The sequence below is a fragment of the Oryctolagus cuniculus genome, chromosome 10 (assembly GCF_051225735.1).
Source record: "Oryctolagus cuniculus isolate XC-2025 breed Fujian yellow rabbit chromosome 10, ASM5122573v1, whole genome shotgun sequence".
Classification (NCBI taxonomy): domain Eukaryota; kingdom Metazoa; phylum Chordata; class Mammalia; order Lagomorpha; family Leporidae; genus Oryctolagus; species Oryctolagus cuniculus.
Genome location: NC_142876.1, coordinates 123,286,814 through 123,309,820, shown reverse-complemented (window position 1 = coordinate 123,309,820; position 23,007 = coordinate 123,286,814). Strand labels below are relative to the sequence as shown.

Sequence of the window (23,007 nt, the reverse complement as noted above, 5' to 3'; positions counted from 1 at the left end):
TGGTAACTTTGTGAACTTGGCAGTTACTTGTCGACAATTTGTGCATTAAGAGCTGAAGCCTGTGAAAATGCGTTTCTGGGGTCAAGCTTACCACGTTTTTTGTGTTCACTGTGCTAAACTGACCTAAAGGAAGGGAGAATATGTATTCATTTTATCTCTGATTTTTGGGTTCATAATAGGTTTTGGGATGTTTTAAATTTGTCTGGAAATTTCTTTGCTGTGCTCTTTTTCCTCCATCACGGTTTTGCCTTAAAACGTTTATGGTTTAGTAAGGAATGACTTAAAGGATTTTTGAAGAAATTTAATGTGGGTTAGAGAAGCAGGGCCAATAACTATTTTAAAATATAAACAGACAGTATTTGCTTGGCTGTAAAGGTCACATTCAGAATTCAGAGCCCCTGAATCTCAGGGTGACTGTTGTTCTTAGAGAAATGATTTAGACAAGGCGAATCGAACACCTCCCAGGTCATTGGCATTTGTTCAGCTTTGTCGTTAATGCGTGTTCATTTTCTGAACATGTGTGATTGGGGTTTCAGTCGCCTTCATCAGATACCTTGGTATTCTAAGGCTCCCTTAACTGCTGTTTTTGTAAGGAGAGTGGCTAGGCTGCAGTGTTGAGTTGACACAGGCAGCTTTGCATTTTGCGTAGTGCACTTGAGGGTGTGTGTGCTCGGCCTCTGTGAGGATGACGCTGGAGCTGGGTGCTGTGATGTCCCTGGCGCTGAGCTTGGTGCTCCTGGTTGCCTGGCTGGCATTAATCACTGATTTTCATTTTTATGTCTGCTGATTGTGTGTGCAAAATATACTGCATGGGAGAAGCAGTTGAACTAATTGTTTAAACTGGGGTTACTTAGGCAGGGCTGCCTGACGTGTTTGTGTTACACGAGCACGTTGTTTATAGTGGAGATCATTTAAGCGCGCATTGCCATATCTCGGGTTGTAGATTTACCAGCGCCTGTGTTGAGATTTTCCAACAGCTGGTGGTTCTCCCCCGAATTAACTGCAGGACTTTGGGTTTAGGAGCAAAAAGCTCACTTCTGCAGGTGGCACCCATGTCTACACCACACCCACCGTCTGACAGGTGGACTCTGCCCTCCAGAAGTGCCTGTGCCCTGGGGGGACGCTGTCCAGGGCCAGCAGGTGGCTTTCCTACAGGGTCGCCGCCAAGAGTGAGGCTCTGTGGAGTGTGCCCAGAGTGGGACTGGGGTGAGGCGACAGCGGGGCGGAGTGGGTGGCGGGACATTTTCTGTTAAGGCTAAGGCTGTGCGGATCCAGCTGTGTGCCTGAGGGGTGTGTGAGGGACCTGAGGTGAGAGCCGTGCCGTGGGTGTGGCTGAGCAGGACAGCGACTGGATGCCCTGGCCCGTCCGCACCACGTGGACCAGCGTCCCTCTGTGGACAGTGGGAACTGGTGGGGGAATTGGGTTCTTTGGTCCCTTAGGGTTGAGGTGATGAGGTTTGGTTTCCTGCTGAGCACTTGTGCCCTTCACCTCAAGGTGTGCTGTCCCTGGGGACACCGTTCCTGCTTTCCCTGCCCTTGTGTGTTAGGGGTATTTTGGGGACCTGTGCATCCACAGGCCAGTGTACTTGGGTGTGGGAAGTGGCGAGTTTGTGGTCGTTGAGTACACCAAACTGACGGTGTTTACAGGTTTTAATAGGGTTGGTGCCACAGCCCAAACAACAGGTGTTTGTCATCTCCCCTAAATTAAGGTGCCGAAGAGTGGGTCCCCTTTGAGGGCTTTGAGGCAGTGCCTTGTCTCTTGTTGGGCTGGCAGTGGCTGCTGTGGCCTGTGGCATTTCTGGCCTTTGCTGCTTTGCTCCCCAAATTGCTGCAACAGGCAGGACTAGGCCAGGTGAAACCAGGAACTCAAAACTCCACCCGATTGTCCGACGTGGGAGACAGGGACACAGGTGCCATCATCGCCCCCTAGGGTGTCCATTAGCAGGATGCTGGAAGTGGAAGTGGAGCTGGGACCCAGACCCAGGGACTGCTTTATGTGAAGCTGCGACTTCACTGCTGTGCCAAGCCGTTGTCCTCAGTTTACCCCTTTTATAGGAACTTCAGTCATTTTGGAGTAGGGCCTGCCCTTCTCCAGGGTGACCTCATCTTAACTAATTACACCTGCAGGGAACCCATCACCGAACCAGACCGCATCCCGCAGTCTGCTGGCACCTTGGTCTTGGAGCTGAGTCTGTAGAACCAGGAGAAACGAGTTTGTGTTGCTTATGAGCTGCGTGGTTGGCAGTGCTGGTGTGGCAGCTGGCGCAGGCCTGGTTGTGTTCTGGCGTCCTGGGCTTCCACACTGGGTGGACACAGCTCAGCCCACAGCAGAGCTGCATCCAGTTCCTGCCCTCTCACATGGGACAGACGCAGGCGCCTGTGAGTTTGTGGAAGCCGCGGAAGCGGTGTTTGAGCCCGGGCACCTGGAGCCCTGACCGTGTGTGCAGTTGATAGTGGCAAGTGTGTGCTGGGCACTGCCGGGCTCCAGACTTCTCTGTGATGGGGTCGCGGGGGACGCTTCCCATGGGGGCATCTCAGCACCCCGACCAGGCTCCCTGGCCTCCCGTGGCCCTGCAGGGGCCCACTCGGCTGTGGAGGGGAGCTGTGGCTCGGGGGCTCACTTTCTCGCTGACTTCAGACCCCGTGCCTCGTGGGGTGGTCTTGCCCGCCGTGGGAGACTCAGTGCTGCAGCAGCGTCTCAGCGTCTCCTCGGCTCTTTGTGCCCGAGTGGTCTCGCGCCGATGCAGCCGTGCGGAGTCGCCAGGTCGTGTTAGCGGAGCCCTCCGAGGCAGAAGCACTCACAGACGTGGCTCGCTCCGCTCCTGCTGCCAGACATGCCCAGTCGTCCTCCTTCTTGCAGGGTTCACCGGCTCCCCGCGAGCCAGCCTGGCTGTGCGGATGATTGTGCAGGGGCCAGGTCTGCGAGGTCTCCGGTTCTCCTGTGCACCCATCTGCATTCCGCAGACTGAAGTGGCGTGGAAGTGGTGCCGAGACGGAAACTGGGCTTCGGTGGCCGCTTCGAGGGCATCCCATTGAGTGCAGCCCTGAGAGTTGAGTGTTGGAGCAGTTTGGGGAGTGGTCGTCGTGTTCCCTGAGAACGTAGCGGCCAGTGCGAAGCGGACAGCTCAGGACCGGAGGTGGTTCTGTGAACTTCCCATCGGTCACTCGGACCCAGGGTTTGTGCGGGATGTTCAGCTGGGCTCATAGTGAGTCTGGGGTGGTGCTGAGATCGGCTCTGCTCTGTGATGGTCTTCCCGGGGACAGGACCCCTTTCCCAGGCACTTGGGCAAGTGTGGCAGTGAGGGGACAGGAAATGGTGAGTTCACAGGGCAGTAGGGAAGCTGGTGACTTGGAAGGGCATGGGAGCCCGGGTTCAGGCCAGAGCTGACCCGTCCTCAGAGACAGGACGACCGCATTCCTGCCTTGTGTTGGACGGGTATTGGCGACGCCGGCCCTGGCTCGTGCAGCCGGCTTTTCCCCAGGCAGTGCTTGAGTGAACCCTGGCTGCAGATATGGGCGACGCCGCGTTGCCCGGGAGCTGTTTTCCCAGGATGTACTGACCTTCCTCCCAGTCTCCCTCACAAGTGAGTTGCTGTGCGTCGGCTCCTGGAGCCCAGCTCTGAGTCCATAAGGAGCTTAAAGGTAAGGAGCCAGTGGGTCAGCTGAGGCAGGAGTGCGGCCAAGTCAGAGCAGCGGTCAGAGCGGGGTTAGAACGGGGCATGCAGAGAAGGAGCCGGCACCGAGTGGCCCCGGGCACGTGGGTGCACGCTTGCTTGCTCGGCCACCCTCACAGTACCTGGACACATGGCACAAGCACAGACGTCCCCCAGGTCCTCACCTCCGGCCCATACTACGGACACCTTCCACCCACCCTCCCCCTGTCTCAACTGTGGGCATGGCTTTGGACGGTCCCCAGCGTGTCCTGCACTGCGGCCACCACCAGGCATCTGGCACCAGGAGCAGTGAGACCAGTTTGCCTTCTCTTTGCTTCTTTCCGCCTCTTCGTCTTCCCCAGCGTGGGTGCACCTGCCTGGGTATCTGTGTGCTGTGAGAGGGAAGGCACTGCCCGTGGAGCTGTCTGGCTTGCAGACTGGCTCTGCCACCTTGGCCTGTGTGACCTGGCAGCGTCACTTCCTCTCTCCCTGCCTGGGCTCCCCGACTGTGAGTTGGAGGTGTCCCTAGCGCCAGAGTGGGGATTCAGCGAGTCTGTGTGCCGGCTTTCAGGGCGTGACCTGAGCCCTCAGCAGGAGTGAGGCTCCCGTTCAGTTCCTCTGGGGTGGGGCATCCTCCACTCTTCTCTTCAGCTCTGCCTCAGTTTCCCCTTCTTGCAGCACCAGCGATGAGCAGGGCGGCCAGCTTGCTGCTGTAATGCTGCAGGTGGGTGGTGACAAGGTGATGATGAACAAGACGGACTCCTGTTTTCTTGGAACAGAAGCTGGGGCGGGGCGGGGGGTGTCTCATCCACGAGGGATCCAGCACACTGTGGCAGGGGCCGGGCACTAGCTGCAAGCCAGGCACAAATCCGGTACCTGCCATGGCCTTGGGGGCTGGGCTCCATCACGGAGGGCTTCACAGAGGAGGTGGCACGAGCTGGTTCTCAGGAGAGTGAGAAGTTTGCTGATGGAATATTTAACTGCGCTGACACCCAGGATGAATCCGATGTGTTGAGTCCAGAAAGGTGCCCATTAGAATTGGCAGAGACCTGGTCTCCTGAAACCTCAGCCAGAGTCCCTGTGGCCCGTGTGGGGGCACCCAGGTCTGCTCCTCTCACACACTTGGGCCGCGCAGCCCTGGCAGTCACGTGGTGCTTTGTGATGAGACCTTCTGGTGCACAGGAGGCTGCGGGGAGCTACAGGAGACCCGAGGAGAGGACGCCTCACCGTGCTCAGCGCCTGCACAGGAGCCTGGAGCTCCGTCGCTGGGCCTGCACACACTGGTGTCAGCTTCCCTGTGACTTTCCTTCCTCTTCCTCCCCACCCTCGCTCACTCCCATGCCAGGGCTTTGCTGGACACCTGCTGGCTGCCCTGGGTGCCTCCCCGAGGGGAGGTGGTTGTGAGGGATGCGTGACAGTGCCCAGTGTGGCTGGTGACACGGAGAGCTGTGTGGGAGAGAACAGAGCCCGGCCAGAGCTGAGGGAAGGGGCTGGCTTTGAGGTGAGGCAGGTCTTGCCATGTGGATAGGGACCAGCGAAGTGCAGGAGCCCCCCGCCCCCAGCAGGGGAAGGGGGCTGCGAGTTCTCAGAGTTGGGACGGGCAGTAGCTCGAGTGTGGAGTATGCTGTGGGCGTCCCTGGGTACAGGCACTGGTGCCTGTAGGTGGGGCTGGAAGCATGTGGAGGGCTCCGCGGTCAGGATCTCAGGCTGCATACGGACTGCGTGCTGCAGGATCCAGGGATCCCACGAACACTGTGAAGCCAGAAAGTGGCATCATTAACTTTGCTTCTAAGGAAGTTAATTCCATTGATCGGGTGGAAGTAATGCAGTCTGTCAGTCTTCTGTGTAATTTGTGAAATTTAATTTTGATGACATTTGTAATTTCTAATACTACGACTGTATAACATTATGGTGGCAGTTGTGCACATTTATAAACTGGTCATACGCTAGGTTTTTGTGCCCACTGTTTGCATGGAACAGTGAATACCGAGTGTCAGAGGGCAGAGCTTGGTGTACGAGAGGTTCTACGTGGGGAAGGGTGTGTTTGGTGCAGCCAGCAGCTGCAGGGTCTGCAGTGTGCATCCTCGTGGCCTTGAAATAGGTGCTCCGCTCTGTGTCGGTGGCTGAGAGGTCTGCATCCTGCAGTGCCTGGCTCCGATTCTTGCCTCCAGCTCTGGCTCCAGCTTCCCATCAGTGCAGACCGTCATGGCTCAAGTAGTTGGGTTCCTGTCTTCTCTGTGGATGGGAGACCTGGACTGAGGTCCCAGCTCCAGGCTTCAGCCTGGCATTTAGGGAGTGAACTAGCAGATGGGAGTGCTCGTGCTGAGTGTGTTTTTGTCTCTCTAGGGCCCTGTACTTTTCTGTGTGTGTATCATTGGGGATTGTGGACCCCATAACCCCCAGACTGGGAAGCATCTGCCAGCACAGCTTGTGTGGCTGTTGTGCAGCTGTCCTTGGAAGCATTCATGGATGTTTTGGTATCTGGGAACAGATCTTTGAGACGGTCATGGGCCTTGTATAGTTCTGAAAGCAGGTCTGAACCTTAACCTTGACCTTGGTTCTCTTGGAGCTCTAGAACAGCTGTGGGGCTTGAAAACCAGCTAGTGAGAGCATCCCTGCGTATTTAATTAAGCTTTCCGAATGACTGTCAGAGCTCTGAAGACAGCCGTAGGTAGGTTCAGGGACAGCACTTTCTGGGAGAGTTTAATGTTTTAGGCCACTGGCCAACCAGGACCGGTCTCTCCTGATACTCTGGTTCCTCTGAGTATGAAGCCCGAGAGCAGGGGCTCACACTTGCTCCGTCCATGTGCCCACCTCTGCTCTCTGCAGCCCAGCTGGCCTGTGGGCAGGAGCCCAGTGTTTTTCCATGCTTGCGCTTCGAGGCTTCCTGTTGCAGTATGTGGTACAAATCCAGTTGCCAAGGGCAGTGACAAGATTCAAACTCAATGGCAAAGAGGAGGCTCTGGGCTAGGCTTTTTTGCAGTGTTCCAAGCTCGTGGGCCGCGTAGTGTTACCAGGTTAGAATGGAGACCACTGGAATATCAGTTCCGGTTCATTGAGGACTTTTACCCTTCTCCTAAAGTTGCCAGCCCTGGGCTCATGCGCTGGTGCACACTCTGCCCATGTGAGTGCAGAGGACTGGTCTCTGGGTGCTGCTTTTGGCGTGATACACAGTATAGGGAGCCCTGCCACCACGCATCGAAGATGAATGTGCATTCTAACAAAAGGACTTTGTTTCTCGAGTCTGAATCCTGATTGCCTTCAGAATTATTTTGTTTGCTTATTTTACAATAAACCCTATAATTATGGCTAATTCTGCAGTGGCTGGGGACAGATCAGGCAGATCCGGAATTATCTCAATCTTTCTGGAGCTCTTATCAGTTACATTTGTCTGCATTTGACCATTATGGGGGCTAAGTTCTCAGTGGATGGGGGGAGTTGATGAAGCCCATCAGTGTTGTGTCTGTTGGGGTTAGGTGGCAGCATGGCTGGCTGTTGGTGTGAGGTGGCGGCATGGTTGCTGTTGGGGTGAAGCATTGGCTTGGCTTAGCTGTTGGGGTAAGATGTTGGCTTCACCTGGCTGGGTGTTGGGGTGAGGTGGCAGCCTGGCTGTTGGGGTGAGATTGTGGCATGGCTGGATGTTGGGGTGAGGTGTTGGCATGGCTGGGTGTTGGGATGTGAGGTGTTGGCTTGGCTGGGTATTGGGATGTGAGGTGTTGGCTTGGCTTGCCTGGGCTGTTGGGGTGAGGTGTTGGCCTGGCCTGCCTGTTGGCATGAGGTGGCAGCATGGCTGAGTGTTGGCATGTTGTCTTTGCCTGGCTGTTGGGGTGAGGTGGTGGCATGGCTGACTGTTGGGGTGAGGTGTTGGTCTGGCTGGGTGTTGGGGTGAGGTGGCAGCCTGGCTGTTGGGGTGAGGTGTTGGCCTGGCTAACTGTTGGGGTGAGGTGTTGGCTTGGCCTGGCTGGGTGTTGGGGTGAGGTGGTGGCATGGCTGACTGTTGGGGTGAGGTGTTGGTCTGGCTGGGTGTTGGGGTGAGGTGGTGGCATGGCTGGCTGTTGGGGTGAGGTGGCATGTCCTGGCTGTTGGGGTGAGATTGTGGCATGGCTGGCTGTTGGGGTGAGATTGTGGCATGGCTGATGTTGGGGTGAGGTGTTGGCATGGCTGGGTGTTGGGATGTGAGGTGTTGGCTTGGCTTGGCTTGGCTTGCCTGGGCTGCTGGGGTGAAGTGTTGGCTTGGCCTGGCTATTGGGGTGAGGTGGTAGCATGGCAACTGTTGGGGTGAGGTGTTGGTGTGGCTGGGTTTTGGGGTGTGGTGGTGGCCTGGCTATTGGGGTGAGGTGTTGGCTTGGCCTGCCTGTTGGCATGAGGTGGCAGCATGGCTGAGTGTTGGCATGTTGTCTTTGCTCGGCTGTTGGGGTGAGGTGGTTGCCCGGCTGGTGGCATGAGGTGGTGGCATGGCAGGGTGTTGGAGTGAGGTGGCATGGTTGCTGTTGGGGTGAGGTGTTGGCTTGGCCTGTTGGGGTGAGATGTTGGCTTGGCCTGGCTGTGCTCATGTGGTTTTCACTGTCCAGCACTTGTGATGATGGCTGTGGCTCCAGCAAGCGAGCCTTGGTGTACAAGCCCGTGAAGCCACTGCATGGTATTTGCTGAGCCCACATGTCCCTGGACACCCACAGTCAAGGGCACGACAGGCCCCTCCTCCTGTGGTAGGTTGCCAGGGTCCATGGCAGAGGGCGTGGGTACAGGGTGGACTGAGGATCTGGGGACACATGATGCAACTTGGGGGTTAGGTTAGGACACTGTACTGAGACTGAGCGCCTCACTGCTTCCAACAGGGCTTCTGGAGGGGTTGCTTGGTAGATGAGAGCAGAACCCCCCAGCATTGGCTTTCGGATTCCTGTCCACCTAAGGGGTGAGCTGCTCCCTGATAGCTGGGGAGGCTCTCCCTATGGTCTGTGGGAGTCCGCGGCCCTTCCCTCCACTCTTCTCTGTTCCCGCTGGACCTTATGACCCAGTGTGGCTGCCTCATTCCCAACTGTGTGCGACCTTGTGGCCTTGAGTGCACCATGCTTTCGCTGTCTGGGCCTGCCTCAAGGCCCAGAGTCCTCAGAGTGTCGGGCTGAGTCTTCTCTCCTTGCTGTCCTGCTCCAGGGCCATCTGCCCAGATGCTGACGACTTGTGAGTTTCTGTCCCCAGCTTCGACGTCTCCCTCCAGCCCTAGATTCCTGTGTACCAGTGTGACTTCCTCTTCCACATCTCAGTGGGGCATATCTCATCACATCGCAGCTGACAATCAGAACTGGTCATTTGACTTCCCCTCGAAAACCTGCCTCACCCAGTCTTCCCTCAATGATTGACAATTACCATTTCCCACTTGGTTAAGTCTTAAGAGTGTTTTTAGCACAGTGGGTTAAACTACGGCTTGGGATGCCACGTCCCATATCAGAGTGCTGGTTCAGGTCCCCACGGCTCAGCTTCTGATATTTCTGATCCAGCTTCCAGTTAATGTGTCCTTGGAAGCAGAAGATGATGGCTCAAGTGCTTAGGCCCCTGCCAGCCACATGGGAGATGAGGATGGAGCTCCTGGCTCCTGGCTTTGGCTGGCCCAGCCCTGACTGTTGCAGACATTTGGGGCGTGAACCAGTGCAAAGGTATCCTCCCTCCCTCTCCCTCTCTCCCTCCCCCCTCCCTCCCTCTCTCCCTCTCTCTCTCGTTCTGCCTTTCAAGTAGATGAAAATAATTACTTATAAAACATTGTTAATTCAGAAGATTATTGTGGGGTGGGTGGAGAAAGCACACACACAAGCTGGACACCTGCTCACTCCCCTAGTGCCCACAGTGACTAGGCTGAGACTAAACCAAGGGCTGAGAATGGTGGGCACCTGGAGCTATCATCACTGTGTCCCGGATCTGCGTTAGCAGGAAGCGTGAATCAGGAGCTGGAGTTGGGACCCAAACACAGGTACTCTGTTGTGGGCATCTGAGCTAGAGTCTTAGCTCCCAGGGCAAATGCCCACCCTCATATTTTCTATACAAATGATAGTCCTACTGTAGTGCATACATTATAAAACAAATTTTTTAAAAAAGATTTATTTATTTGAAAGAGAGACATAGACAGATCTTCCATCAGCTGGTTCACTCCCCATATGGCTGTAACGGCCAGAGCTGGGCCCATCTGAAGCCAGGAGCTTCTTCTTGATCTTCCACGTGGGTGCGGGAGCCCAAGGACTTGGTCCATCCTCTGTTGCTTCCCAGATGCATTAGTATGGAGCTGGAGTGGAAGTGGGGCAGCTGGGGCTCGAACCGTCACCCATATGGGATTCCAGTGCTGCAGGCCAGGGCTTTAACCCTGCGCACCACAGCACTGGCCCACAAAACTTAATCTGGTAACAGATGGAAGAAGAATTGAAATTTTTTTCAAGGTTGTTTAGTATGCTTTGCATTTTCGTTTGTTAACAATAGATAGTTAACACGTGTTGCTTGTTTTCAGACTATGCTCAGAAACAAGATTGACCATCACAGGCACTGTTTGGTGTCCAGCTGCACGTGTTACGAATGTCTGTGCTGCTGTGAAACGGCTCCACAGCCTTTCTGTCTTGCAGATGTGACCCTGTGCCCCTGTGCCCAGTAACAGGCCATCTCCCTGCCCCGTTCCCCAGCCCGTGGTAGCTGCTACTCTGCTGTTCTCTGACTTGGACTACTTGTACTCATCTAGTGTCATCATGTGACACTTGTGTGTGACTGGGTTATTTCTTACCAGGTAAAGTCCTCACAGTGCATCTGTGCTGTGGCATGTGGCAAGTTTCCCTTCCGCTTTAAGGCTAAAGAACAGCCCGCTGCATGTATGTGAGGGTCCTTTTCCAAAACCTCATAGGAAAATGGAATTGAAAGCTGTGTTTACTTTGGGGCACCAAAGCTTGATATCCACACGTTGGCTTTTATTTTCGTAGTGTGCATTTTCTGTGAACTTCGTGTAGTTCCCTGTGTAGTGTATTTTGTTCATGCGTTCATGCATCAGTGGGCGTTCGCTCTGCTTCTGACTTGGGCCGTTGAGAACAGTGCCGCTGCGATCACCAGTGTGCAGCTGCCTCTCTGAGACCTCGCTCTCGTTGTCTGCATGTCTGTTCCCAGAAGTCTGACTGCTGGAACATATGGGCATTTTATTTTTAATCTTTGAGGAACCTCCATAATTTTCGCCCATAGCGGTGGTACAGTTTGGTAATCCCACCAGCCCTACACAAGGACGCTCGTGTCCCAGCTCAGCCTGGGTCTCCTTGTTCTTGTTTCTCTTGTCCGTGAATGCCGGCCATCAGCACACCTCTTGACTTCTGCTCTAAACACATCACCCGTGTGCCCGCTTCTCCTCGTCCCTCACTGGACCCATTTTCCTGACCTCCATTGTCTCTTGACCCAGCCGCCGTCGTTGTCTTCTAACTGCTCTGTCCCTTCCCAGCCTTGCGCCCTGCAGTGCGCTCTCCACGGAACATCCGGAGTGGCCGTTTTAAGCCATGAGCCGGTCTGGTTACCTGTGCTTAGCCCTTCCTGCGGGGATAAGGTCCAGCGTGGTCGTCCCGGTGTGTAGTGTCTTCAGTGTCCTCCCTTCCTCGCTTAGCGTGAGACCCCTTGCTCTCTGACTGTGCCTTACCCTGTGTGCTGAGGGCCTGATCTGGGTGGCCACTGACAGACATTGCTCGCTTCACCCGTGCCTTGTGACCTCTCCAGCCCCCTCTGTCACCAGACGCTGAGCCCTTGCCCCTCTGGCACCATCGTGGTATATGGACTTCATCTTGGCTGTCTCCAGCAGGAGGCTACCCACACCATGAGTGCAGGGCTCTGTCTCGGCATTGGCCAGTGCCTGGTGCTTAGAAGGGGCTCGGTAAATATTTGTGCAGTGAATGAGTCACGGACTGCTCTCTGCCCTGGGGTCTGACGGGCTTTGGCTGTGGTGGCAGACATGACTGTGTGCACGTGGTACTCTTACTCCAAGGCGAATGCCTCTGAGATGTCACCACCGAAGCTGGTTTCTCTGGCTCTTGTTTGGTTGTGAGACGTGGCTTCTGAGGATCGAGAGGGAGAGTAGAGATGTGCACCCAGGCTCTCCTGAGGCTGGCAGTGCAGGGGTCCCCACTCTTAACCGAGGCCAGGCTGCTCTGTGACCCCCTGCAGTCACATTTCCCGTTGTGAGGAAAGGAGCAAGGGCAGAGCCTCATTTGCACAGTGAATGCTGGAAGTGTGTGTGTGTCTGTGTGTTTTAGGTTTATTTATCCGAGAGACAAGTTAGAGGTCTTCCATCCTGTGGTTCACTCCCCAAATGGCTGCAACGGGCAGGGCAGGGCAAAGCCTAAGCCAGGAGACATTAACTCCATCTGCATCTCCCCCGTGGGTGCGGGGCCCAAGCACTCCGGCCCTCTTCTGCTGCTTTCCCAAAGGAGTAGGTGGGACTCTAACCCATGTCTGTGTGCCATGCTGGGGTCCCAGGCAGCAGCCTAACCCACTGCCCCACCAGCCGGCCCCTGGAAATGGGTTTTGAGTCATCACCAAGGCGAGGCTGGAAGCTGCGCCTGCAGGAGGTTGCTGGGTTGACATGCCTGAATCACACGATGGAGTCTCCCTCTACCTTCCTTGTTAAAGCTTGTTCAAGAAACCAGAATATCTGCAAACAATGGGCTTTTCTTCTCGTTTGCTCCGGATATTCCTGGCATCCTCCTACCTGCGGTGTTATCCCTGGGGACTCTGGCATTGGAGTCACGTGGACGAGCCTCGTGTTCCCTGCTTGGACTGGGGATGAAGTTACTCCGGTGGAATCGTTGTTAATGTTGGAGGACCTGCGCACGCGCACTGAGCTGAGTCCGCCATGCCACGCGTTGCCTGAGAGCGTCTGACAGGGTGATTCAGGTCTGCGCACGCGCACTGAGCAGAGTCCCGCCATGCCATGCATTGTCCGAGAGCGTCCGACAGGGCGATTCCAGGTCTGCGCACGCGCACTGAGCTGAGTCCGCCATGCCACGCGTTGCCTGAGAGCGTCTGACAGGGTGATTCAGGTCTGCGCACGCGCACTGAGCAGAGTCCCGCCATGCCACGCGTTGCCCGAGAGTGTCTGACAGGGCGATTCCAGGTCTGCGCACGCACACTGAGCAGAGTCCCGCCATGCCACGCGTTGCCCCAGCGCGTCCGACAGGGCGATTCCAGGTGTGCGCACGCGCACTGAGCGGAGTCCCGCCATGCCACGCGTTGCCCGAGAGCGTCTGACAGGGCGATTCCAGGTCTGCGCATGTGCACTAACAGAGTCCCGGCATGCCACGCGTTGAGGACCGTGTTCCAGGGCCGATGTGGGGGGCCTGAACGCTGGCTCTGCCTCGTCCCAGGCCTGAGCAGTGCAGCCCAGCAGTGATAATGAAGACCTGGTCTCTGGTCTGTGGGGCCTGCCAGGTAGCCAAGACTGTCCCATGCGCGAGATCCAGGGTGGCTGCAAGCGCCGGCCAAGGGCGGCTTCGAGAGGAGGAAGCACGTGTGTTTCTTGGTGTAGGTACCGATTTTACCTCCTGAAAATCCAGATTCTCTGCTTAGGATTTAGGTAATTACTCAGGAGCCTGAGTAATTACTGAGCCGTGGTTGATGGCCGTGAGGTTTCCTGCTGCGGTTGGCTCACCTGCTCCGACCAGTGCTGGGTGAGGGTCAGGGTCCGGGGGATGCCTCAGCGGGGTTATCGGTCACCTGTCCCTGGCCTCCCGCATGTGGGACAGGGCTTTGGCCCCAGGGAACCAGAACAAGCAGGTTCGATCCTAGTTTTACGGTAACACGCTTGGAAAATAAAATGTTGTTAGAAACCGGAAATGACACGAAGACATCAGAACTCTGAGGGAGCCGGGTGAAGGTGGTCTCCCCGGCCTCTCTCGCTCTTGGCCTGGATAGCGAGCTGGTTGAAATGAGTCAGCTGAAACGCAAGTCTGTTGATGTTGGTGTTTTGTTATTGTAGAATATTTAATATTATTAAGAGCTGACAGTGACCCTGTATTGGAGGAGGGTGCTGTTGATGATGATGATGTGTGTGATAAACAGTGGAGGCGTGATACTGACTAAAACAAAATTGACTTATCTATTTAAAAATATATTGTTGGCCAGAAAAAAGGCTTGTAATCCTGAGAGACAAAATGGTACTGTGGTTTCCTTCCATTGTCGTGAATGGATGATCAGCGTTGTAACAAGCAGTAGTTAGCAAGCATTGGAAGGTGGCATAAAATGAATTTCTTGTCCGTGAGTACACCCAGCTCCTAGCAGGAGCTCTGGGGGTGGGAAATGGCCCTGTTGGGCAGTTGGGTATGGTGGTGTCCATGGCACCGTTGGGCAGTGGGTCTGGTGGTGTCCATGGCACCGTTGGGCAGTGGGTTGCTCTGGTGGAATTGATGGGACCCTTGCACAGTGGGTCTGGCAGAGTAGATGATGCCATTGGGCAGTTGGGTTGGCAGAGTTGACGGTACCCCAGGTGTGGCCCTGTTAGGTAGTTGAAGGACGTAAATCCAGACTTGGAGTGCCTAAGGATTACCTTGGTCACTAGTGAAAAATGCCGGCTCCTGCAGCTTCTCCCACAGTCTGTGGACCTGGGTAGGGCCTGGGTTTACAGATTCAGAGCCATACTTTGAGCAGCGATTACAGGGATTTCCGTATGGCGAGAGGACAGGGACTGCAAGTAAAAAATGGCAGCACTCAGTGATAAAGAAGACTAATTCCTTTTTTTTTTATTATTTTAAAGAAGATTTATTTATTTGAAAAGAGCACGAGAGGAAGGTGGAGATAGATCTTCCGTCTGCGAGTTCACTCTCCAAATGGCCGCACCACCTGAGGCTGGTCCAGGCCAAAGCCAATAGCCTGGAACTCCGTCCTAGTCTCCCACATAGGTGGCAGAAGTCCAAGTACTTGGACCGTTACCTGCTGCCTTCCCAAGTCATTAACAGGGAGCTGGATCAGAAACAGAGAAGGGGCCAACGCTGAGGTGCAGTGGGTTAACGCCCTGGCCTGAAGCGCCGGCATCCCATTTGGGTGCCGGTTCTAGTCCTGGTGGTTCAAGTCCTGGTGGTTCGAGTTCCGGCTGCTCCTGTTTCGATCCAGCTCTCTGCTATGGCCTGGGAAAGCAGTAGAAGATGGCCCAAGTCCTTGGGCCCCTGTACCCACATGGGAGACCTGGAAGAAGCTCCTGGCTTCAGATTGGCACAGCTCCAGATGTTGCAGCCATCTGGGGAGTGAGCCAGAAGATGGAAGACCCCTCTCTCTCTCTCTCTCTCTGCCTCTACTCTCTCTATGTAACTCTGACTTTGAAATACAAATAAATAAATTTTAAAAAGAAGAAAGAGAAGCCAGGACTGAAACCAGTGTTCCAGTATGGGATATAGGTATCACAAGCAATGGCTTAACCCACTGGCCACAGTGCCAGCCTCCCAGGCTAATTCTTGAGACAGAAAAAGAAAATGTGGCAAGCAGCCTGTAGCGTCAGAGGCACTGGTGGTGGAGCAGGGAGTGACAGTTGATTCTGTTATGCAGTGCATGCACAGTCTAGCTAATGTTCTCATTCGAAGTTGGCTGCAGAATGAAGTTAATGTTTCAATGGGAAAATCACTTTCGATGCTTTTGCATATCTAACATGTCAGAGCTGGAATAAAACTTAGATTTGGGGGCCAGTGCCATGGCTCAGTAGGTTAATCCTCCAGCTGTGGTGCCCGCATCCCATATGGGAGCCAGTTCTCGTCCCAGCTGCTCCTCTTCCAATCCAAGTCTCTGATGTGGCCTGGAAAAGCAGTGGAAGATGGCCCAACTCCTTGGGCCCCTGCACCTGCGTGGGAGACCCAGAAGTTTCTGGCTCCTGGCTTCGGATTGGCACAGCTCCAACTGTTGCGGCCATTTGGGGAGTGAACCAATGGAAGGAAGACCTTCCTCTCTGTTTCTCCCTCTCACTGTAACTCTGCTTCTCAAATAAATAAATAAATAAATAATCTAAAAAAGAATTAGATTCACTTTTTGTTCTACCTAGTCATTTAAGCATTGGCAGAGGTTTGGCTAAAATTTTTAAATTATTACTATTATTTTTATTTATTTGGGAGGCAGAGAGAAAGGGATGGATGGATAGAGTGTTCTCGTCTGCTGGTTCATTCCCCAGAGGCCTGTGGTAGCTGGCGCTGGCCTGGGATAGATGCTGGAAGCTGGGAACACATCCAGGTTTCCCATGTGTGTGGCAGGAAACCAGCTACTTGAGCTGTCACTGTTGCCTCCCGGGATCTGCATTGGCAGGAAGCTGGGGAAAGGACCCAGGCTGGAAATCAAGCCCAGGACTCTGGTGTGGGACTTGGGCATCTTAACTGCTAGCCGAAACGCCTGACTAATGCTTTGACTTAGGTTAGATTTTTTTTTTTTTTGGTCAAACCCTAAGTAGGTACCTACTGTATGCTCAGCCATGGGCTAGGCTGTGGGTATCTACTATTTGAAAACATAATTCATACAGTCCTTGCCCTCCTGGAGTTTACAGTCTGATGAAGGTGTTAAGCCTAGGAATTTCTGCTGCAGTGAGTTACCGTCTCGTGGTGCCAGGCCATTATAATTATAGGAAGGTTGTTTTATTAGGAAACACACCTGGTGTTACACAGACCCCTACTGACTTTGATATTGAAATGGTGAGCCATGCAGCTGTATGCACAGCTGCCCTGGAGTGGCAGTGCTGGCTGGCCCTGAGTTCTTCTGACTTACTTGGGGGGTGTACAGCTGTGCTCCTGAACTTTGGCGGGATTTTGCTGAGAAGGGAGATGGCACGTGTCTAGAGGGAGGGCCCAGGGCCTGCCTTTCCAACCAGCTTCCTTAATTTGGGGACGCTGATGCTGTGTGGAGGTGGATATCAGCACCTGGGAGGTCAGGGCCTTGCTGTGTCAGGGAAGGCCTCCTCATTTTGATTTTCGTTAGTTTGGATGTACCGATTTGTATTTTTTTTCAGCTTTAGTATACTATATATATAAGAGCTTGTAGTAACAAGATATTCCATGGCTATAGAAATACCTTTGCTGCTGAAATTTGTCCAGAACAATGACTTCATGATTCAGAGTTCTCTCTTTTCTAACCCTAACCCTTTTTTACCACATGAATAAAATTATAATGTCATCTGAGGGAGGAAAAAACACACAGGGTTTCTTAATTTGCCATTTGTCATCTTCTTGCAGATGAGCCTGTGATTACAAGGGTGATGATTCAGGAAGTGTCAGGGGTGCCAGGGGTGTCCATGTGTGGCCTGAAACAGCTGGCTGGTTTCTCTTCCCCTTGCCCTCAACCCTGCACGATGCCCGAGGAGCAGACGCTGCGCTGGGAGTCTTGCGGGGCATTAGCCTCCAGGCCTGAAGCGCCTCAGCGAGCCCCAGCACAGAAGCACACGTCCCGTGTTCACCTTGCAGCGTTAGCCTTCTGGATCACAGTTTGTTCATAGGAAGCAGCGGAAGAAGCGCCGCGTGCAGACAGTTGGGACGCTTGACACTGTTCAGCTCTTTGAAGGTTGGAACTGAATAAAAAGAGCTTCTGTGTGGGCGCGACACTTTAAAAATTGATGCAAGGTTATTAATTACATAAGATTCTGTAAAAATAGATTTTTTCTTCCATTTATTACCATTTTCTGGTTTCTGCCATTTTCTGGCTTGTCCTTTGAGTGACAGTACTCATGAAGGTCTCGGGGTGGGGGGGTGTCGTTCCCTTTGACCTCCTTGGTGTCTCTCTTCCTGTTGTGTGTTGGTCTCCACGTCGAAGTGAGAAGTTCCGTGCCTGGCCTCACAGGGGCTAACCTGCTGGTTCTTCCAGGTTGCTTTGCCTGCACGGTTTGTGAACATCATGGTATAGCCGAAGCATGGCCAGCCCAGGGCTTTGTGTGCCTGCGTGGGCTGCTTCAGTGCCATGGCCATATTCAGTACTGTTCCCCCCAACGTTTGTGCTTGAGACTGGAGTTAGGAGGCTGTTGTGACTGCTGTAATGGAATGGGTAGAGTTTGCAGGGAACACAGGGCTTGTAGATGGCCAAGCCTCCGTTTGTCCTCTCTGTGGGTATTTAATAATACCTTTTAGGTCGTCCGTGTCAGCACAGCCCTGTGTGGTCTTAAGCACTGCCGAAATGGGTGCCAGTGAACTCAGTGTCACGGGAGGAGTGGTACTCAAGGGCTCCAGGCCCCTTTTGCTCCGTATGTTGTCATTCCGCGGAGTCTACCTTTGTGACGAGAGCAGATACTTGGTTGGCCACGTGGTAGTGTTGGTTCCAGCCATCAGAATGTTTCATTTGTTTCCACCTAATTAGTCGAGTGAGTCACTCAGTGACTGTCATGACCAGGATGTTCTGATACCCAGGGCTGTTTGGGGCTGGCTTTATGTGATGGACTTGGGATGAGACTGACTGGTGTGGTACCCAGCCCGAGCTCATGAGCTGTGTGATCTTGGGAAGACACCTGACCTCACCCAGCATCAGCTGCTTCTAAAAGAGGAGTTGTTCTGGTGGCGAAATGAGATGATGCAAAGCACCTCCTCAGTGCGCTAAACGGTGTAAGCCTTGAACTCCAGCCGCACAATCGCGCGTTTGTTGAGCTCCGTGAATATTACTGTGTGACGATGATTGTACATTTTAATGTCAGTTCATGTTTCTAAATGTTTGTTATATGTGACGGCTTAATTTGTGTATCTGTATAATACATGAGGGAACCTCACAAAGTTAATGGGAAATGGACCTCAGAGATAAGCATTTTATTTATTTATTTATTTATTTATTTATTTATAAAGATGTACTTCTTTGAAAGACAGAAAGAAGGAGAGGCAGAGGCAGAGAGAGAACTGGGACAGGCTGAAGCCACGAGCTTCCTTCAGGTCTCCCACATGGGTGCAGAGGCCCAAGTACTTGGGCCACCCTCCGCTGCTTTCCCAGGTGCATTAGCAGGGAGCTGGATTGGAAGTGGAGTAACCGGGACTTGAACAGGTACCCTATATGTGCATCTTAATGTTTCTTGCACTGAAATAAACTAACTCCCCCCCCCCCCCAAATAAAGTAAGTTTAGTTATTTGAAAGGCAGAGTGACCAGAAAGAAGGAGAGTCAGACATTTTTCTCTCTGCTGATTCGTGCCCCAAATGCTCACAACTGCAAGGCTGGGCCAGCCCAATGTCAGGAGCCCAGCGCTCAGTTCAGGAGTCCCCACACGTGTGGCAAGGACCCAACTACTTGAGCTGTGGCCTCTTGCCTCCCAGGTGCATTAGCAGGAAACTTGATCCAAAGCAGAGGTGGAAATTGAACCCTGTATGGAATGTGGGCATCCCAAGTGGCAGCTTAACCTGCTAAACCACAACGCCTGCCCCTAAGCTTACCATGAAATTCCGTTTTCCACTAACGTTTTGAAGTAGCCTCATGGATACCTTCTGCAGCTAAAAACCGTGGAGCAGCAAGTTAGAGGAAGCATCATGTAGGTCCCGTAACTTGACCCACAAGGCCTAACTTTGTGGAAATATATTTTCTTCCTTCAGGATAGGTGGTGTGACATTGCTGGTCGCTTCCTAAGGTGGTCAGAGAGCAGAAGTAGTGGTCAGCTGCCAGTCGAGTATGTCCGTCTGTGCTGGTTTCCCTTTGAGTAGACAGTCTAACTGTCCAGGCTCTGTTCTGTAGCAAAGTTCACGTTAGCCGGTGTGTTGAGTGTCCTCACCTTGCGCCGTGTGGTCACCCTGGGCCCACACAAAGAAGGGTGGACCCAGACTCCACGTAGAGTTGTTTGCTTCATCGCTTTCTTTAATGTGTGTCCCCAGTTCTGCTGATTGCTGGCGTATTTTATCCGGATTGCACTGTTAGGTATACTAGGTAGAATTGACTTTGACTGTTCAGTCAAGCCTTTGAAGAGATTTGCTTGCTTGTTTTTACCATATAGTATGTTTCTCATGTTCCTGATGGAGCATGTTACCATTATCAGGCGCTTTGGGTTGAGGAGGACGGCTGCATGTCAGATTATGTAAGGAACCGTCCAGCGATGGTTCCGACGGGTTTTGTCCAGTGTCTCACTGAGCTGTTCCTGGTACCCATGTCACCCCTTCAGAGGTGCCTGCCCACCCTCCCACGTGTTGTTTGTAAGAACTGTCGAGCCTGCTGTTGCATGGTTGTTATCACTGATGTCTCTGGCAGTGAGGATGGGGAATTCAGGAGGGGTGGTGTGGACAGGTGGCGTGGCGAGGGCAGCTCGTGTCGTTCTGCACTCACTGGCTCATCCTGCTGCCCCAGGGTTTGGTCCTAGGCCCCCAGGAGACCACTGTAGGGACAGTTCCTGGAGCTGAGCTGATCCAGACAACCTCTCACTATGGGCAAGCCATAGGGTCCCAACTGAGCATGCCCAGTGTTCCTCCATGACCTGCCAGTCACTGCATGGAGCCTGCCCCTGGGGAGAGGGTTTGAGGGGAGCACTGTGAGGCAGGAGCTGTGCCCTGGGACGATTACAGCAACGAAGCAGACAGCAGGCAGCGGAATGAGGGCTTAACCTTGGACAGGCAAGCACTTTTTTTTTTTTTTCTGTAAATGCCATACATTGCTTCAGGTGTTGACGCAGATTAACTCTGCATCTGGACCGCACAGCTCAGAGGACTTAACATCTGACATTCAGATGTAAGCCAGTCCCTACTCCGCTACATACCAACTCGAGCATTAAAGATATTCAGATACCACCTGCTTCAGGTTGTGATGCAGTTGCCAAGTACTGCCCCCAGGAACTGCTGGGAAGGGACCCACACCTGCACTGCAGCTCGGCCCCTGAGCCGTCAGGAGCAGGATGAGGATGGAAGTCCAGGGCAGCCCCCAGTGTGCCAGAGAGGCCCCGAGCTTCTTGTTCAGGACGCTGCCTGTGTGGGTGAAGCACACCCACCACGATGCCCTGGGGCTGCGCGCAGCTCTGGGAAAGACTTGTTTGTTGGTGCCAGGCCAGTGTGCGGTGTGTGGGTTATATTAGTTTTAGTCACTTGCCATATTCTCTGTAAACCTCCTTCAGGGAGATCTGGGGTGGAAGTGTAGTCTGTGCTGGGAATCAGCCCAGTTCTGTATCAGAGGAGTCTGGGACAACAAGCAACGCCCACCCCATTACAAGTTTTATATGAAGCAAACATCTATTTTTGCTTTGTGCAGACTCCACTGGATGAAGGGCTAAAAATAACCAAACGCTCAGAAACCATTTGTGATGCAAAATGACTGTAGGGAGAACTGTGCTGTTGTCTGCCCTGGTTATAGCTGAATGGTCCAGGCCAGCAATGATGTCCCAGAGCGTCCTGGCCAGGTCTCTGTAAGCCTTTTCTGGTATGGGAGGGACTCACAGCATCATCTTGCCCACACAGACTGTTAAACCGAAAATAATTTAGAGGAGGGTTTTTTTTTTTTTTAATTGTGGTAGAATATTGGTCCATTTCTTGAAGATTTTCTGAGTTTTTTTTTTATAAGGAGTTATTGGAAAAAAGGGAAATGGAAACAGATGAGAAGTTAGTACGTCCAAAAGAGTTGTTTTGCCTCTGAAAATGTTGGGTGCATTCTCAGTGCTGGGGTTGCTTCTTAAGCTGTGCTATGCACGGGACTTAAGTTGTGCAGTGCGTCTGGGCTGGCCTGAGTTGCCGGTGTGTTGCCAGGAAGTGTGTTGTCCCATCAAGCGTGTGGTGTCACATTGCACAACTGGCGTGAGAAATCCAACTCTGAACTTGGATTTGGGACTCCTCTTTTTTCCATCAAGTGGCTTCCCTTGCTCCCCAGCAAATGAACAGGCTTTCAGATCCACAAATGCTGGAGCACGCCGAGGGAACCACTGCCTAGTGCAATGCCGACACTGGGCTGTGTTCTGTAGGAAAAGATGAGCCAATTGACCCGATTCCCAGCGTGCCGTGCAGGGGTGGATGGGCGCCTGCTCCGCCACCCCCCCTGTGTGCACACTGCATCCGCTCACTGTGGGCACAGGATGGAGGCGGGCAGCCATGGGTGCCTGTCTCTGCTGCTCAGCTGTGCTCCATCCTCATCCTTTAGGGAAAACTCAGCCGAGCTCCTGAGTGGCTGCCTGTGTTGCGTGGAGAGGAAGTGGGAGTCGGGCTGGTGTTCTGGAAGGAGCGTGCCACGGAAGGACCAGCACTGTGTCTGAGCCTCCTCACCCTCGGTGCATGATCCTTTTAGGCGGTGGAAGCGCCTTGCCATCTGCTAGATTCTGCCCTGAGACGGTTCCCTTTCAGAAGCCGAAATGACTCAAGGAAAGTGAAAGCAGTGCAAGGCTTTGTGGAAAAATTTATGGAATGCGTCCTCCTCCTCCCAGCTCTGTGTGTGCTGAGGGGAAGGCACGTCCTCCGGAGGGCTGTCCGTGCTGCTGCTGCCTCCAGGAACCTGTGTAAGACCCTGGAGATTCCCATTCCGGACCCCCGAGAGAGGCCACCCTTACTGCCCCCCCCCCAAGCCTTCAGGTTGCCATTCTTTCCAGTATTTGCTTCACTTCTCGTCAGTGTTGAAAGAACACTAGGCGTAAGGGGGGGGGGGGATTTTAAATATCCAATCCTTTCTCCTGGAGGGTAGATTTAAGCCAGCAAATTGGATTCGAAGCTTCTTAGTGAGGAAAAAGAAAAAACCACGGTTACGTAAATGTTTAAATGGACAGAGTCTCACAAATATTTCCACTGTGAGAAGTGGGAATGTGCTGTGTAACTCCCGTGTGGTGCTGCCTGCGCTGTGTCTGAGTGCTGTGCTGTTGAACCACACAGACGCACAGTCAGGAGCAGCAGAGTGGGGTCCGGCTGGTGGCAGTGACGGGGCAGTTCACTGCTGGTGTTTCACAAGGGACAGCGCCGCTACTCAGGACTTCCTGCAGGCTGCCATTGGCCGCGGCAGGGCCTCCGGGCCTGTCCGTGGTGAGGCATCCTTCCGTTGTAGTGTCTTAGGTTTTCTCTTCCCCTCGCAGTGCAGGCTGCAGGAGATGGAGCCTCGTGTCTCTGCGTCCAGCTGGCTGGTTCTGGGGAGATGCAGCCGGGCCTGTTCCTCCCTGGCTTTCAGCTTTCATTTGCCTTATTTGGTAAAGCTGTGTGCTTCGTTATTCCTGGAAAGGGCTGTTTCTCCACATTCAAGGACCGTTTCCCGCTTCCTCCAGTTTTGAGCTGAGAGCTCCTGGTGTCCGCTTTGTACCAGGGGAAGCCTGGGGCGTCATCAGAGCGCTTGCTGTTTGCGGGGCTGCTGTACCGCTCCTCAGCCTGCCAGGTGCTGCCACGTGACGTGTGCATCACTGTGTACTTGCTCACCACTCACTGATCCTAGCTGTGCGCCTCAGAGTCTGCTATGGGCACGCCTTACTCCTGTTTCCTGGGGTCTTTTCTG

At 53.6% G+C, this 23,007-nt stretch overlaps 1 protein-coding gene across 12 annotated transcripts in view; it reads left to right on the top strand.

The window, feature by feature from the left end:
* ITPR1 (inositol 1,4,5-trisphosphate receptor type 1) overlaps window positions 1-23,007 on the top strand; it is a 297,727-nt gene that overhangs the window by 57,673 nt on the left and 217,047 nt on the right. For 2 of the 12 annotated variants that reach the window (XM_089305668.1, XM_070050016.2), the window contains exon 1: window positions 21,735-22,033. The exons of the other annotated variants lie outside the window; for them this stretch is intronic. In XM_089305668.1, the coding sequence (XP_089161794.1) occupies window positions 21,937-22,033 (97 nt within the window). In that variant the 5' untranslated portion in view covers window positions 21,735-21,936. Of the gene's footprint in view, window positions 1-21,734; window positions 22,034-23,007 lie in introns of those variants that run through there. 12 annotated transcript variants of the gene reach the window in all.